The 16,678-nt window shown below is 39.6% G+C and overlaps 1 protein-coding gene across 2 annotated transcripts in view; it reads left to right on the forward strand.

Annotated features, from left to right (window-relative positions):
* Positions 1-16,678, forward strand: part of LOC116993471 (kinesin-like protein KIF16B) — a 154,842-nt gene that overhangs the window by 103,308 nt on the left and 34,856 nt on the right. For both annotated transcript variants that reach the window (XM_033054085.2, XM_033054086.1), the window contains one exon: positions 4,019-4,108. In XM_033054085.2, the coding sequence (XP_032909976.1) occupies positions 4,019-4,108 (90 nt within the window). The remainder of the gene's footprint in view (positions 1-4,018; positions 4,109-16,678) is intronic.

A 16,678-nucleotide genomic window follows, 5' to 3' on the forward strand; every position in this document is an offset into this window, starting at 1 on the left:
AATTAGTATACCAGAGAACTATTCTTGTAATCTCCCCTTCCTTTCATGTTGTGTCAGGATAGTCAGACAAGGCTGTGCTAGAAACAGTGTGGGAAGAGCTTTTGCATCAATAAAACCAGTGGCATCTGTTACAGACAGTGCCCATGGTTGCCGACAGTACCTGTGGTTGGCAGAGGAGCAGCAAGGCAGCAGGGAAGGTGGAACTCCAGCACTCATAAAGACATGCTGGGTCTCCTGAGAGCAGATGATGGAAACAAAGTCTGGAATCAAGCACAGCCCTGCAGGGATCCTCTGACTATAGTGAAAATTGTAGATAAACCTTCTCATTCTTATTCAGCTTTCCCTCTTTGTTCTGAGCTCCCTCCTTTTTTTTATCTTGTTTGATATTCTTTCAAAACTGTTTTTCTTGTGTTTCAAAGCCTTTCAGTGATGTCTGACGAGTACTCTGTAAGAAAAGATCCAGGCAGATGCACCCTAAAACCATGCTTTCCTTCGGATCCAATTGCATTTCTGTTCAACCAGATGCTGTGTTGGATCTGCTCAAAAAGTCCACATTTCTAGTCTAAATTTATTTCTGAGTTTGGTGAACTGCTACAGAGTGGGAGTAAAGCAGAAGTAGTTCTCATTAATACATAGTTCTTTTAAGAAAATTATGCATACCCCATAACTGCCTAAATTAATAAAAAATCTAGTATTCTGTCAACCTTATCAGATCAATACCCTCAATAATAAAATAAAAAAGGTTATAAGAAATTTTTAGAAAACTTCTAGCTTTTCTAGATGCTGTTTTCATAATGTGAGGTACAGTTTCAACAAGGTCCATTTGAAGAAATACGAGTCCTCATGATGACTGTAGACAGTTTAACCAGCCCAGATAAAGAAATTAGGCATTTCCTGTTTTTTTTCTAATTGCCATCAGAAATAGGTGGAATATTGTTTTTTTCTCCCCCAGCCACAGTGTTACTTCTGTTGCTATGATGCAGAAAGAGAACAAGTTCTGTTCTTTTCAGTGGAATCGATTGAAAATTTCTCTTAGGTTATTTTCTATCAGCCATCATGAGAAGAAGAGATAAGGACACAGGACCATGATATCTCCTTTCAGATTTATACGTTTTACATAGGAAATGGTACCTTTGAATGAGAAAAACAAACCAACCCGCAATGCTAAGGCAAATCCAGGATCATAGCAGTGCCTAGATAAGAAAATTTCAAAATCTGTCTTGCAGATGTACTTGACCATATAGCTTTTGTTCTTAAGAAAATACTTTTAACTCTGTTAGCAAATTGCGTTAAAAAGAAAGGGCATTTCAGAATTGCTTTACTTGTTGCTCTAAACATCTGCATATGTATGTCCCTGTCCCATTCCTACAGAGTATATAGTCAGTCATACTTTTTTTTTTTTTTTTAAATGGGGGAAATAATCCCAACCCAGACTTGTTGGATCAGTTGTAGGAGTAAAAGGCCATGTTCTAGAAGTGCTGTTGCCATGCCAGGTACAATGTAATTCTCTTTATACAAGTGGAGTTTGATTCTGTCTGTCCTAATAACATTATTGCTGTGCTTTGGGGGCCAGTTAAGATTTTGTTTAGCATTGAAATTTATTTTTCAATCATACCAACTATAACAACAATAAATTTTTGCAATTGTCTGCTAGTCTCATTACAAGAATTTGAAAAGTAAACAAAGAGGATGATGGATTGGACCAAGTCAGGTCAAACCATGCCACCCAAAAACGCTTCTCAAGCAGCACAGATGCATGGCTTTGCTGTTTTTCTTCCTGTCCATCTCTAACAAGTTATTAAACTTTGTAGAAGAAAGCTAATAAATAAATGTCTACAGGCATTTTGATTTGGGTAAGTTTGGTGCCACCCTATCACCCAAACAGCTGCCTGATGCACAACCAACATGACATGTCTGCTATTCCCAAGGCTATGTGTCTGGAGGAGTCCAGAATGCCTTGTGGTAGGTTGCTTCTCATCTGTGAAAATCGTTGGCAAAAAAAGAGGTCCCTTTTCAATAAAGAAGATATACAAATGAAATTAGCGCAGCAAATTTTCACAACTCTAAAATATTAAATGACAGAATTAAAGCAAAAAGAATGCAGTGATGAGTAATGTCTTTGTGATTAGCTGTTACACTTGACCATTGTCTACTCCAACATTGAAATCACACAGTCTTCTGCCTGAATTATTCAGAACAGAATACTTAGTTGGTTGAGATCAGTGTAACATGCATATTCCTGAACAGTTATTGATTTATTTTAGTTAAACCTACCTATGAATGTTACATCTGTTCACCTGAGTTGTAAAGTTTGAGACACGGCTAACAATATATTGAGGGAATGTAGTCCATTGTGCAGGTGTCCTAAAATGACAGAATTGAGAAGATTGGAAAAACATTTATGATCAAGTCCAAATGTCAACTCAGCAGCACCAACATGTTCACCATAAACCATGTCCTTGAGTGCCATATCCACCCTTTTTTGAGCAATTCCAGGGATGGTGACTCATACTAGCAGTGAAGCTTATTTGTGATGTGAAAGACAAATTTTTTGAGAGATAATGAGTTTTCATTGTGGTTTCATTGTGAAAAGTTTTGAGAAGGCCTGTTTTATTTGCTTTCATCTTTGGTTTAAAATTGAGGTAAAAATAAGAAAAAGACCACCTCAAACCTCATTTCTCTTGCCATAAAACATGCAATAATTTCTGGATTTCAGGACACTTCCCGTAATTTCCCTGTTCCATAAACAGCGGCAAAGGCAAGAGGGATGGAGAAGAATGGACCAGAAATTAGTTTGTTGCAAGTGTGGGATAGCAGCATTTGTGCTTGGTTTCTTCTGGCTTTGTTGCTCTGATTTCTGTTTCTCTTATTCAGTTTTCCTACTCCGTTGCAACTTTCTTTGCCACCTTAACTTTTTGATGCACTCAGTAGAGAACTACTTGTTAGCTTTAAGAGTCCCTTTAAGGTTAAAAAGCCCGTGTCTTTGTGAAATTGCTTATTTTTCATCTTCCTGCATAAAATCATAGCTAGGCAGGGGTAATGCCACATATTAAGCCTATTTGATTCAAAATGCAGCAGTGTTAAGTTTAAGCAATGCAGTTGGCTCTCTCTATCTTTGCTAGTGAGTGTAGAATAATGTTCACTCACCCTGCAGCTTGGCTTCTTGGTAGCCTTGGATCACCAGAGCTGCACAAAAACTTTTGGCTTCTGACTGTGAAGTCAAATGCTCTAGTCACAACACTTCTATGACCCAGTTAGAAATGTCCTTAATTAATGTCACCTAATTTCAGATAGTGTTTAGTATCTCAGTTCGAGTGAGAATTTTGCAAATAACTTAGTGATGGTAAGGTTAGTTTGCCCTCCCTCTTTGCTCCTGTTGTTATGCACCCTGTTCATAGGAGTAAAAATATTAATTTTAAGAAAATTTTCTGTATAAATGGAATGTTCATCACCATTTTGAAGACACAGACCGACGTGTCTTAAAGGAATGTCTTCTACTAAAAGCTGGTATAATATTTTACCCTACAAACGGGAATCCCATTCTATGTGGTAATGAGCTCTGTGTGTCCAAGAAATATGTATTTTTAATTGTCAATATCTACGTATAAGAATATACATTTCTGTGAATATTTTGAGAAGCTACACTACACTTACTCTGGATGTTATTTATTCATTAATGGAATGCCCACTGATTGTAATACTGAGAGTCAAATAGCTGCACAGAGAAGGGATTGGGGATATTTTAAAGTGTTTACAGTTTTGTCAAATCATTGTGGATTAAGGAATAAATGCATTCAGGTGTTTTTTGCTTTGCAGTCAGTGCTCCTTATTAAATACATTTCTGTCATGAACTTTAATGTAATGAAAGAAAAATGAAGTAAACTTATAAAAGTTTTTGGATTTATGACAACTAGGAGCTATACATTTTAATTTTAAAACCTTGTATGCTGCATGAGTTTTAGTGTTGTACACTGTGTGGGTTTACTTCTGTTCCTTCTTTTTATATTGTCTGCTCTAGATAACAGTCTTGGATGAGACATGGACAGTATTTCGGCGGTACAGTCGTTTTCGAGAATTGCATAAATCTTTAAAACTGAAGTACCCAGAGGTAAGTTTTGGTAAAACTTATTTTACCAAAAAGAGTAGAGACTTGAAAAAAAGTAATTTGAAATATCTTTACTCAAAAAGGGAGGTGATTTCAGACAGCCAGCACAATTTCAGCAACACAGTTCCTGCCTGACCAATCTAGTGACCTCCTATGATGGAGTGGCTATATCAGTGCACATGGGAAGAGCTGCAGGTGTCATCTCTTTTCATCTGTAAGGCCTTTGTCACAGTATCTTGGTTTAAAGAGTTTAAAGAGATGGGTGCTCTGAAATGAGTAACCTTCCCCTTCATTCCAACGAATCCCTTCCCAGCAATGAGATATGGGTAGATATAAGTGAAAAAAATAACACATTACTAACAAACAGAATGCCAACAGGCAAGAAAATAAAGGTCAATAGTTTCTAGATACCAAACTATGAAAAACTCACAACTCTGGTGAAACAAAGAGAGACCCAAAATGCCAGAAATAGCCTTTCCTGAGATGGCACAAGGCAGGGACAACCTCAGGCTTTTGGGACAAAAGGACAAGATGCCATCACATCCCTCTTGGGAAGGCAGGGGCTTTACAGAGCAGTTGTAGCAGCAGATGAGGACTTGCTGGCTCTTATGGGATCTGCCTGCTCCTTCCTGCTGCTATTTACAGGCTCTTCTGCTTTTGCTGTGCTCTGCACTTGCAACTGTGGGATGAGGGGAAAAGGACGAGTCTGTCAGTGCCGGCATGGGGCGGCCTTTTTTGCTGCCAGCAGAGTTGGCGAATTCACTTTGAAACAGTTTCTAATGGCAAAATGCAGTCTTTGTGGATGGTTATGGTTGTGAAGCCGAAGCTGCCAGAGAGAGGCTCTGCTCCTGTAATCTTCTCTTCTGGAGCAGGCAGCTGATCGATTTGGACTGGCTTGCTGGAGCAGGGCTGCCCATGGTGACTGGCAGACACTGCAGAGCTTGCCCCAAGGCAACTCAAACTTGCTCACTGCACTGTCTCTGAGATGAGGCAGCGGGGGGGTGGAAACAAAAACAAAGAAATCCCAAAAAGGGAGGAAAAACCTTTGCCTGAGAAAAGACCAAATAGCCTGCAAAATAAATACCACATGGCAAAGGACCAGAAGCTGCCTGGGAGGGCCAGTTTTGAAAATACCCACGATAGCACTCCCTCACACACACAAGGTCTCTGGCTGCAGAGTCTTCAGGAGACTAGCAATTCTTGGACACAGATAGATATGGAATACAGCAGTATTATGGATCATCCCAGGACATGTGGTCCCCACAACATCTATTTTCTCTGAATTGGAAGGAGATGGATTTGATGGGTGAACTGTTTTAGTGGATGAGGGATTGCTTGGATGGCCACACCCAGCGGGTGGTGGTCAACGGCTTAAGGCTCACACGGACGTCAGTGGAAAGTCATATCCCTCAGGATTCCATACTGGGACCAGTGCTGTTAAATATCTCCATCAGCTGACACAGAAGGAACAAGCATACTTTTAGCAAGTTTGAAGATGACGCCAAGCTGAGTGCAGCTCACAAGCATGAGGGATGGGATGCCATCCAGAGGAACCTAGATGAATTCAAGAAATAGGCCTGTGGCAATCTTATGAGGTTCAATAAGGCCAAGTGCACCTGGTTGCAGGCAGTTCCTGGTACAGAATGAGTACTGGATGTGGAATGAGGGGATTCAGAGCAGCCCTGCCGAGAAGGATTTGGGTGTGCTGTGGGTGAGAGGCTGGGCGTGACCCAGCAATGTGTACTCACAACCCTGAAAGCCAATCGTGTCCTGAGCTACATCAAAAGAGTGACCTGCAGGTTAGTGAGGTGATTCTCCACCTCTGCTCTGGTGAGACCAAACCATCAGCTCTGGAATCCTCAGCACAGGAGGGGTGGACATGGACATCAGATGGCCAGAGCACCTCTCCTTTGGAGAGAGGCTGAGAGAGTTGGGGTTGTTCAGCCTGGAGATGAGAAGGCTCTGGGTAGACCTTACAGCTGCCTTTCAGTTCTTGAAGGGGGGTTATTAGAAAAATGGGGACAGGTTTTACATCAGGGCTGTTACAGTAGGACAAGGAGCAATGGTTTTAACTGCAGAAGGCAGATTCAGAATAGAATGTAAGAAAAAAATTTTACAACAGCACAATTTTTACATAGAGAAGCATGGATGCTTCATTACTGGATATGTTCAAGAATAGGTTAGCTGGAACTCTGTGCAGCCTCATCTAGCTGAAGATGTCCCTGCTCATGACAGGGGGCTGGACTCAATGGCCTTTAAAGGTCTCTTCCAACCCAAATGATTTTATGATTCTATGACTCCTCTCAGATGTATGTGTCCCATAAGACTGACAAGCCCTTCAGCACTTCAGAGATCCAAGGGTGCTTGATACAGGATGGATGTTGCAATGAAACTGTGACTCTGTGTGTTGCTTCTGACCATAAATTCCCTTCACTGCTGACTGGCATCATTCCCTGGAGCTTGCTGTTTTGTTCATTGCAAGATACTTGCAGTCAGATCCTGTCATCTGACAATTTCTCGTTTGAAAGAAGAGCATTGCTTCACAGATACCCTTTCCTACCCTCTCAGCTTTCAGGTTTCGGCAAAATGAAAAATTGATCTGACCACTTCAGAGATTCTGGGCATTTAGGAGGAGGAGCTGTGCCTGATGGAGCTTTAGTTCATTAGAGTGAGCATTTATGGAATTACAGTTTTTAGTTTTCACGTCTAACTTTTAATTATTAACATTTTTCTTTCTTCCTACATGTTCCCTTGGATATTAGAAGAAATAAATAATTCAAACAATGAAAGTAACCCTGATTTGAGAGTTAGCACAAGTAAAGAAGCTTGGGCCATGTATTCATGGGCAGTAGATTAAAAAATATGAATATGTTAAAGAAGGAGAGACATGCAAATAGTATGCGTATGCCTGTGTGGTCTTCATTAACATATGCTTTAAGCTAAAAATGAAATGAGCATGAAACAGACCTTGAGTCTGGGGCTTAAGACTGTTCCCATTTCAAAACAGCATGAAAACCAAAAATGGAAACTACTGTGCTCCAAATATCTAAGAAAGAGTTTTTAAAGGAAAAAGGAGAGAATAAAAATAAAATTACAGTAATTTCATGAGTATAAAGCGCACCCTTTTGACTAAAATTTTGGTCCGAACCCAGAAGTGCACCTTATAGTCTGGTGCGCCTTATACATGGACAAAGTTCAGAAATGTGCCAACCCGGAAGTTTGAGTCCGCAGCAGCCCTGAGCCAAGCCTGCCCGGCCACAGTGGCCGGGCGGTGCCAAACTGAGGCGAGCCCCGTGGCGGCTGGGCACCGCCAGGCTGAGGCGAGCCCGGCAGCAGCAGCAGTGGCCCACGCACAAGGGGGAAAGGCGGGGGCAGCATCAACCCGGGCGCAAGGGGGAAGGGGGGAGTGCCGGGACCCGTGGCACAGGCAGGGCGCCTGGGGCTGCGTTTAAAGGCTACGCTAATCTGTGAAAAATGTTTGCAAATTGAGCACCTGCCAGTAAACCCTGAAATCGCATGATTCCATTGCCAGTTCATTACTTTGTTGCGCGCAGATCCTTGCTGCAAAAAAAAAAGTGCACCTTATAGTCCAGTGCGCTTCATATATGGACAAAGTTCGGAAATTTGCTGACACCTGGAAGTGTGCCTTATACTCCAGTGCGCCTTATAGTTGTGAAATTACTGTAATTCATCTTTTTTAAAATGACAGAATTTTTTTAACATAAAATTGAGTTCTTAATGGGAAATTGAAATGTTTTCTGTACACAAATGCTTTAAAAGTATTACTTGTGAACGTCGGTGTCATATTTATGTTTGAATGACTTACCATTTCCTCTTGGATGTTAGAGTTATAGTCTGTCAACAGGAATATCCTAATTGCATCTAACTTTAGAAAAAAGAGCCAGACAGTCATCCAGTTGACATGGAAAAGGGCCGCCTGAATCCTTGTGCAGACTGGTTTTCCCCATTTTGGAAAATCTGCTAAAGTAGTCTTCTTCAGAGTTGGTTATTGGTCCTGACAGGACATTGAGGAATAACTGAATTCTTTAACAACTGCATCAGAGGAGATCAACTTCATTCTTATAGGTAGTAATTGGATTTAGGAAGCATCTGATGTTCTTAAAGCCACTACTAAAATGTCCTGTGTGCTGCAGCATATTTCACCTTTTTGAATCAAACATTTGTGACTGACAGTACAAATTCAGGTGGTTTTTTTTGGTTTTACTGGAGGGAGTGGTTGGTTTTTTTATTCTTATTTGTTTGTTTTGAAAAAACAACATGAATAGTATTATTAAGTCAAAATAAAGTCCAGCATCCAAGAGTGTACAACAGGATAAGATCCCAGCCTAGAGCACAGGTACATAGTTTTCTTCATCTTGGAATCTTCCCAACTGAAGCTGTTTTTGTTGTCATTAACAGTTCATAGTTAATATTTTTCCTGTGTATTTTATCTGCATTTTGCATTCTCTATGCTGCTCACTTTATAAGTATCTTATAGAGGCAGTTTTCTTTTGCAGCTTATTTTCTTTTATCACCTTCTCTCTATTTGTCGTTTTGCTTGCAAGGTCAATACATTCACTAGTTTAATGTGTCCGTTTGTTCCTTATTGAGACTTCTATGTTGCCATATATTTGTGTCCTAGGTAAACTTACAGAGATCCACATCTAGTGCATTAACAGAATTATTGGTTAGTTATTGCAGAGCATAAGTGTCTAATTTCTGTGTAGGAAACACATTTTTATTAAACTGTCCGTTCCTTTGTGAAGAAGTTTTGTAAGTCACTGCGAACACCAAGTCTTACAAGGTTGCCAGTAGTATCTTTCTTCAGCTTTGACTGAGCTTTCACTTCACTGAATTATCAGAGCAGTTCAAATACGCTCATGTTTGCTAAATACCAAGCATGCTAAAGATTAGGAGAAGCAAGATGAGCATTTGATCATGTCAGCTAGTGCTTTTAGATAGGTCCTGCCATGCAAGTACCTGTTCTGGAAACCCTTGCAGCACCGAGAATATCTTCTCTGTTTTACACAGCACAGACTTTTGTATTGTGTCCATTCCTGCTTTGAGACTTGGAGCATCACAAGGGAAGGGCACATTTGTGGGCATAAGAGACCTATATAATATGCAGTGGGTTTCTCCTACTGATCAGCATTTCTACAAACTACTGTGTCCTTGTTTATCAGGGGGGAAGAACATGTTGTGATGGATGAAACACAAAATATTTTGTGCAGTAAAGGTTTGACATTTGTTGTCTTTGAAGGAATTTCATTAACAGTGTTGCATATGTGAAAGATTGATGCTTTTCCATATTTTTACCTTTATTTAACATAGCTCTTATTTATGGTAATTTTGGATTAGTTTTGCAATGTGAGTAGCAGTTCAGTTTGTTTGGTAAATTGAAACTCATCTGTCTGCTTCTGCTTATCTGTCATTGAACTAATTTAGGATTCACCATGATGCTAAAATGCATTTTAATACCAAACTTGGCAGAGTTGTGTCTTTAGTCACTATGTATTATTCCAAAGAAACTTGATCCTTAAAAGGATCTTATCAGAATCTATCAGAGTTGAGTTTTATTTTGCACAGTTCACCTTCCCACTCTAAATTAATATTTATAATGAACAGTGAAAATACTGTGGGCATGTTTAATAGATGAGTGTCCTGCTTTTAGAAGTGAACTTTACAGCTCATTAGTCACTCAGCTCTGAGTTACTATATCAGTATTTTAATAATTTGCTGATCTTGCATTTCGTGTTTCTGCCACTGAATTCTCAAAGGGATGTCTTGGCAAACTGATTTATTAGGAAGGTTTTAAAAAACAGTATCTCTTTCAAAAGCAGAAACTTACCTAATATCTTCCGCTCTTACAAGATGTCATCTATAATATATATCTGCACATTTCTTCTAATGTAATTAAGGAGCTGCTGACAACTGCTTATCTAACTAAAATGTGTCACATGCAAATTTTGAAAGACTGAAGAAGCTGCAGCAGGGTCAGACTACCAAGCATTTAACAGTGTCTCTTTTTGAGGGAGGCCCTACATGGCTGTCCTTTCCCAGCTCTAGCTAGGTTGTTAATGACCATTTTTTTACTTCTGGATTTTTAATTAAGACCGTGCTTGACTTTCAGTTGCAGTAGTCTTTCTAATGAATGCACTTACTGATTTAGTCAGAGAGCAAATGGACTCTTCATTCTCAATAGAGAAGTGAGAACCTCTATAGTTAGATTCTCCTGATTTTCCCTCTGTCTTCATCATTTCTTATCAGTTAGTGGTTTTGGAATACTTCCAGAATGTTGGTTTCTGCAGAAAACTTTCCTTCCTGATCCACATCTTGCGGCAAGGGAAATCTCACTCTCCTAACAGTTTCTTGTCTCTACCCTCTTTAAAGGAGAGCTGAGAAACTGTTCCTATTTGTCTTTCTCCTAACCAAATCCAAGGTTTATGAAGTCCCTCCTTCATGTGGGAGTCCTTAAGTTCCACTTGCATCCAGGTTTTGTGGGGCTTTCACCGTAGGCTCTGCTTATGGAGTTCCCTGTCAGTCATCTTGAAAACTATTTCTGTGTGCATAAAAATCTCTACATGTTTTTAAGGAAAGCAGCTTCCATAGAGGCATTTTTATTGTTAATAGTGATTCTTGACTTAAAATATTAGAAAATCCCTGGAGAGCTGCCAAGGAGAAGCTACAAGGCATGCTTGCATTTATAGGCTCATTCATGGACATAAGGACATACATGTGTCCTGTTCAGCAAGACTACCAAAGCTATTGACTTCTATCTTATTTAACAAAATGTAGTAATTTCTCTAATATCTGAATTTGGAGGTCTGTATGTAAGTATATATTTGTGTCTTTCAGAGTATAAGGGACTGTTTATAGTTTAAAAATAATTATGGGTCATAACCTGTAAGAATTGAATGAAACTCAAATAGCAGAAAATATTTCTCAGATTTTTCAGAAGTACTAAGTGAATGTTTTCGAAAATATACTGAAATAAAGACATTTGTTGCAAGCTTAATTAACAACTTTTTAAAAGACGGTAATTTCACGACTACAAGCCGCACCTGATTATAAGCCACACTTCCGGGTGTTGGCAGCTTTTCGTTCTTTGTCCATATATAAACCGCACCGGATTATAAGCCGCACTTTCGTTCACAGCGAGGATCCATGTGCAACAAAGTAACGAATTAGTAAAGGAATCACGCAATCTCGGGGTTTACTGCTCGGCAGAGCTACCTGACCGGCTGCCACTGCTGCTGCCGGGTTCGCCCAACCCGGCTCGCCGCCTGCACCACCGCTACCAGCCTCGCCCCAGCCCAGCGCTGCCCTGTGGTGCTGGCAGGAGCCCGCTCACCCTGCCGCGCAACAAAGTAACCAATTTGTAACAATTACATGATCGCAGGTTTTACTGGCAGGTGCTCAATTCGCAAGCTTGGTTTGGCCTGCGGCTCGAACTTCTGGGTTGGGAAATTTCCGAACTTTGTTCGTGTATTGGACGCTCCGGAGTATAATCCACACTTCCAGGTTGGGACCAAAATTTTAGTCAAAATGATGTGGTTTATAATCGTGAAATTACTGTATTTTTCAGATTTTTCAGATTTTTCAAAACTCAAGAAGTAGTCTACCTGTTTTTCATCCAAAGTATTTTGCATCTCAGTGAAGAAATACAAATGTTTGCATCTCAGTTATGGCAATACCTATTTCATCCATCCATACTCACAACCATCCAGCACATAATGTGTAATTTGCTAATAAAATAGAGCAGGCACCAATTTTTAAATTGTTTCTTAAGTTCATTTTAGACACTCTTCTACTACTGCTTATTGTTCAGGTGTAGTTCAACTATGTAATGATTAATGAAGAGTCATGAACTGTTTATGGAGCCACCATTGACTGATCTCACTGTCCTTTCCTTTTGACTCTGTACTCCTCTTTTGGGTGACTGCCAAGGAAGGATCTCTGCTTCCTTTTTAAGTGTTCCATACATCTGGTGCTCCTGATAAATAATAAGTGGAAGAAATCTTCACCATGAATTGCTGGCACAGATAATGGAGAGGGGATGAATTTGAGGTGAAGTCATTAATTTTAGAAGAAAATCCTTGGATTCTGGAAGAGATTACTAACAGGGAAATGCAATATTTTACTAACTTTCAAAATGTGGTAGGTGTGATTTGGGGGTTTTTATTCTTCCCCCACCCCCCTCCCCCCCGCCTTCCTGCCAATAATCTCAAGGACAATTAGGCAATTGCTGTGTACTTATGTAATGATTAAATTATTTTTAATGTCTTATCAGACATTTAGAATTCTCCCTTCCAGTGAAGAATTCAACCAGGAGTAGAGCAATAAGCCAGCAGATTTGTGCAGTGTTTGGGGCGGTGCTTGGGCTGGGATCTTGGCTGTCTGACTGCTCCAGTTCTGGTTTATAACACTGCAGCTGTAGAGTTTTATTGAATGCAAATCTTATATTAATATTCTGTGATTGAGGTACTTGGCTTGCAGGGCTCGCAAGCCCGTTGCCATGTAACTAGTGAGCTTCTGGAGCTTAGGAGCTAATTTGGCAGCACAAGTCAGAAGCTTATTGCTTTAGAGCTGGTTGGCCTGAAACTACTGGTTTTACCGCTGGATTTTCTAATTTACTGGCATTAGTAACTGTATTTTAGTTAGTATGTAAGCTTTAGGTAGTATGCTCACATTGATTGCAAAATTCTGGACATTTTGATTCTTCTATTGTTCAGTTTTAAATAGCATAGACTTAGTACAGTTGTAAATAATTGAACTTTCCTAAGACAATGTTGAAAATTATTTTGTTCTGAAACCTGCTGTGCTTATACCAGAGTCTTGATCCTGCAGTGACTGAAGTCCTGGTCTAATCACAAATTCATTCATTGTTGACATTGATGTTTAGAAACTCTTGAGACCAAGAAGTAATTTAAAATCAGTGATTACATACACTAGAGAGGGCAGGGTGTAGTATTTAATGCTGAACATGATAGTACATATCTTGCTACAAATCTGTCTCATTATTTTAGAAAGTTCAGGTTTTATTGGGCATGAATTCTCAGTTCAGGTTCTTTCATGGAGCCCTATGACCCTTTGTCAGCGTAGTCTCTAACAATTATTTTAAAATTTGTCTATTTCTTTGAAAAATTGATCCAGTGAAGAATTAAGCTTGTTGATGTGTTTTGGCTGAACTGGAAGGATGTTTCTGGATATCTGGATAGGAAGTAGGAAATTTTGTTTGTTTTTTTTCCAAATAAGACTAATATACTGTAGTTTTGGTTTTAAACAATGGTAAAATATAATAGGACACACAGGTTTAATACAAGAACCATAGGACAAACACCAAGCACCAAGAATATATAAACAGTCTAAAAGCCTTTTTTTAAATGGAAATTGTGTATTAGCGCACAGGTGAAAATGAAAATTATTTCCAACATTGATGTACTTGGAAATAGCAAATGCCATAATGTGTATTCTTATAGAATTATATGTAAGAAAAGTATTTAGAAAATAGTTTTTGAAATATGAATCCTAAAAGAAGGACAGACCTTAATTTTTACTTTCTAGCCTGGAAATTTAGTAGGCTTAGTAATACATCTTTCCATAAATATGGAAAAAAAAAGTAGTAAATTTTAGAACACACAAAGAGGTTTGTGTATAAACCCTTAAATACTATTACACAAGCATGCAATTGTAGCCTTGAGCTTCCTTCAGTACAAATTACAGTAATTAGTATATAGTTAATTTTAACATTCATATTCTTGTCACGCAGCACATCCAGGAAGTGCATACACGGGAAGCGTATTTTGTCACATGCATGTTTCCAGCTCCCGTTCCTAATGGTATTATGTTCAGAGCATTCTGCAAGCCTGCAGGTTTATATATGTAGTACTTCCATACAACCCTAGTTTGCCACTACTTACAGATGGGATTTAAGTGGTAGATCCTTAGAAACTTCACCTGGCCTTGCTTTCTGCAGCATGAGACTGCTGAAATTTTTAAAAGAAATTTTTAGCACATCTCAGTGCATCTATCTACAAATGAACAGGAGAATTCATTCCAGTAAGTAACGTGTGAAAAACTTCCCTGCTAACCGTATCATGTAGTTCAGTGAAACCTTGATTACAGAGAAGTGTATTAATTCCAAATGGTCCCTCTGAATTCATAGTTGCTAATCAGGACTGGAGCATCAGAGATGGCAGCAAACCCTCTGGCATATTTGCTTCCAGCATAATACACAATTCTCAATCTATTTCTAGTTGGAACATCAAATCACTCTGTGAATTGCTTGTCAAAAAACTGAATCTGAATGTGTAAAAGCCTTGTAAAAGCCCAGTTTGGGGATAAATTTGTTTTTGTTGTTACTGTGGGCACTAGATTCATGCAACAAAATTCTCTTGGGTTAGTCCACATGGTTCTGCAGAAATACAACTGCTCTCTATCTCTCCACCTTTCCTTTCTTTCCTCCTGAAGTTGTTGATGGGACCTGGTCTTTTTTGGTCTTTCCCTAGCAGCGAGTGAAACCTGTGAGCTTCCAAACAGTTCTCTGAGCCTTGTCAGTCTTCTGATAGATTCAGAATTAAACAGGTTTAATCAAATGCCAGGTTTCATTAATTGTGCTGTGCAAAAGTCTTGTACACAAGTAACATAGATATTGAAAAAAGGGATGTAGAGAGGTGTAAGTCAATCATGTTGTAATTTATAAATCATTTCACAGAGTGATTCCTTTGATCATTTGATTATCTGATTTTCAAGGCTCTGCTCAATTGAACTTGTGTAACATCAAAATATTCATATTGTTTTATCAGTAAAACAGTTGTGTGTGGATAACAGCTATCTGTGAGAGAAGAATGCCTCTGAGAAGAATTCCTAGACAATATAGGTGGAGGTTTAGGTGCTCATTGAGACTGAGCCATTTCTTAGCTGTTTCTGACTATCACTTGACTTGGGGAATGCCTTAGGCTGCGACCCTGTGTCTCTGTTTTCGTGCTGCTTAGTGAAAAGTAGAGGGAAGGATTGGAGGTTTTGCTGTTTCTTTTTTTTTCTATTATTACCTTCCTTCAGGGGACTTTTGGACATGTGCTCCATTAATCATTAGCTGTTAGTGACAGTCTGACTGCCTTCCAAGGGGTTTGTGAAGAACAGCTTGTTCTTGTTGGATTTGTCAGAAATACGCTGCTAGATTAAGTAGGTCTTTCAAGTCAAATCCTTTCATACCAGTTGATACAGTGACCCAGCTCAAACTCTAGATTTTGTGAAAAGACCCTGGTTGATTTTGAGCAGATGCCATAGAGAGTAACAAAAACTGTCAGTTACCAACTATACTGCCTGTTGTGGTTTTTTCTTACATATTTAGATATTATTACTGACACAACTGCACATGTGAAACTGTTTGCTAAACCTTATTTACTCTCTAATCTGGAGAATTGTACGATGTCTCTCTTGTGCTTCATGAGGCAGCTTTTGAGTAGGATATTTCAGGTTTTTCCTCTCTTTGGAACCACGGGGAGAATAAACAAGGAAATACAGATAGCAGATTTTGCAGCACAATTGGAATATTAACCGTTTATTTTGGCATTGCCATATTCATCAAATAAGCAATTCATTATCTAAATGGGATTGAGATACAACTGACTCTTATCTGATGTAATCTGCAACAAAGCTTCTGAAAAAATTCCCTCTCTGTATCTAGTAACAATTGTTACACATTTAATATACATTTATGGCTTATAGTTTCTCTAGCTACTCTAGAGAAGAGCAGAAGTGCTATGCTGAGCCTTGTGCTCCCAAACAAGGAGGGGCATGTTTGCCAATGGCACCAGTGTGACCCAGGAATGTGTGCTTGCAGGCTGGAAAGCCAGCTGCATCCCAGGCTGCATCTAAAGCATTGTGGGCAGTAGGTGGATATGTGGGAGTGAGTCCAGAGGAAGGCTGGAAAAATGCTCAGAGTGCTGGAGTGCCTCTCCCATGAAGACAGATTGAGGGAGCCACCATGGGAAGAGAAGATGCTGGAGAGACCTTAAGCACCTTCCAGTACCTAAAAAGGGGCTCCAAGAGAGCTGGAGAGGGACTTTCTACAAGGCCATGGGGTGACAGGACAAGGGGGAATGGCTTTAAATTGGCAGAGGGTAGGTTTAGGTTGGATCCTAGGAAGAAATTCTTCCCTGTGAGGTTGGTGAGGTACTGGCACAGGTTGCCTAGGCAAGCTGTGGCTGCATCATCCCCTGAAGAGTTCAAGGCCAGGTTGTACAGGGCTTGGAGCAACCTGGTCTAATAGACGGCATTCTTCCCATGGCAGGGAGGTTGGAGTGAATGGGATTTAAGGCTTTAACGTCCTTCCCAACCCAAACCATACCACGATTCTAAAACCAGCCTTAAGGTTAGCATTTTTACAATCTACAAGAGGCATTTTTTGTTAAAGGGATGTTTTTAAGTATTAGTTTATCATGTTCCTGCTAATGATCTTTCAGACTCAATATGGTGAAAATAATACTGTGTTTCTCAGTTAAAAATGAGTTGACTTTAGAAGAAAGGCAAAAACAAAATTTCTCTGACCTGTGCACCTGGTAGTAGAGT

Source organism: Catharus ustulatus, chromosome 3 (assembly GCF_009819885.2).
Source record: "Catharus ustulatus isolate bCatUst1 chromosome 3, bCatUst1.pri.v2, whole genome shotgun sequence".
In the NCBI taxonomy this organism is placed as follows: Eukaryota; Metazoa; Chordata; class Aves; order Passeriformes; family Turdidae; genus Catharus; species Catharus ustulatus.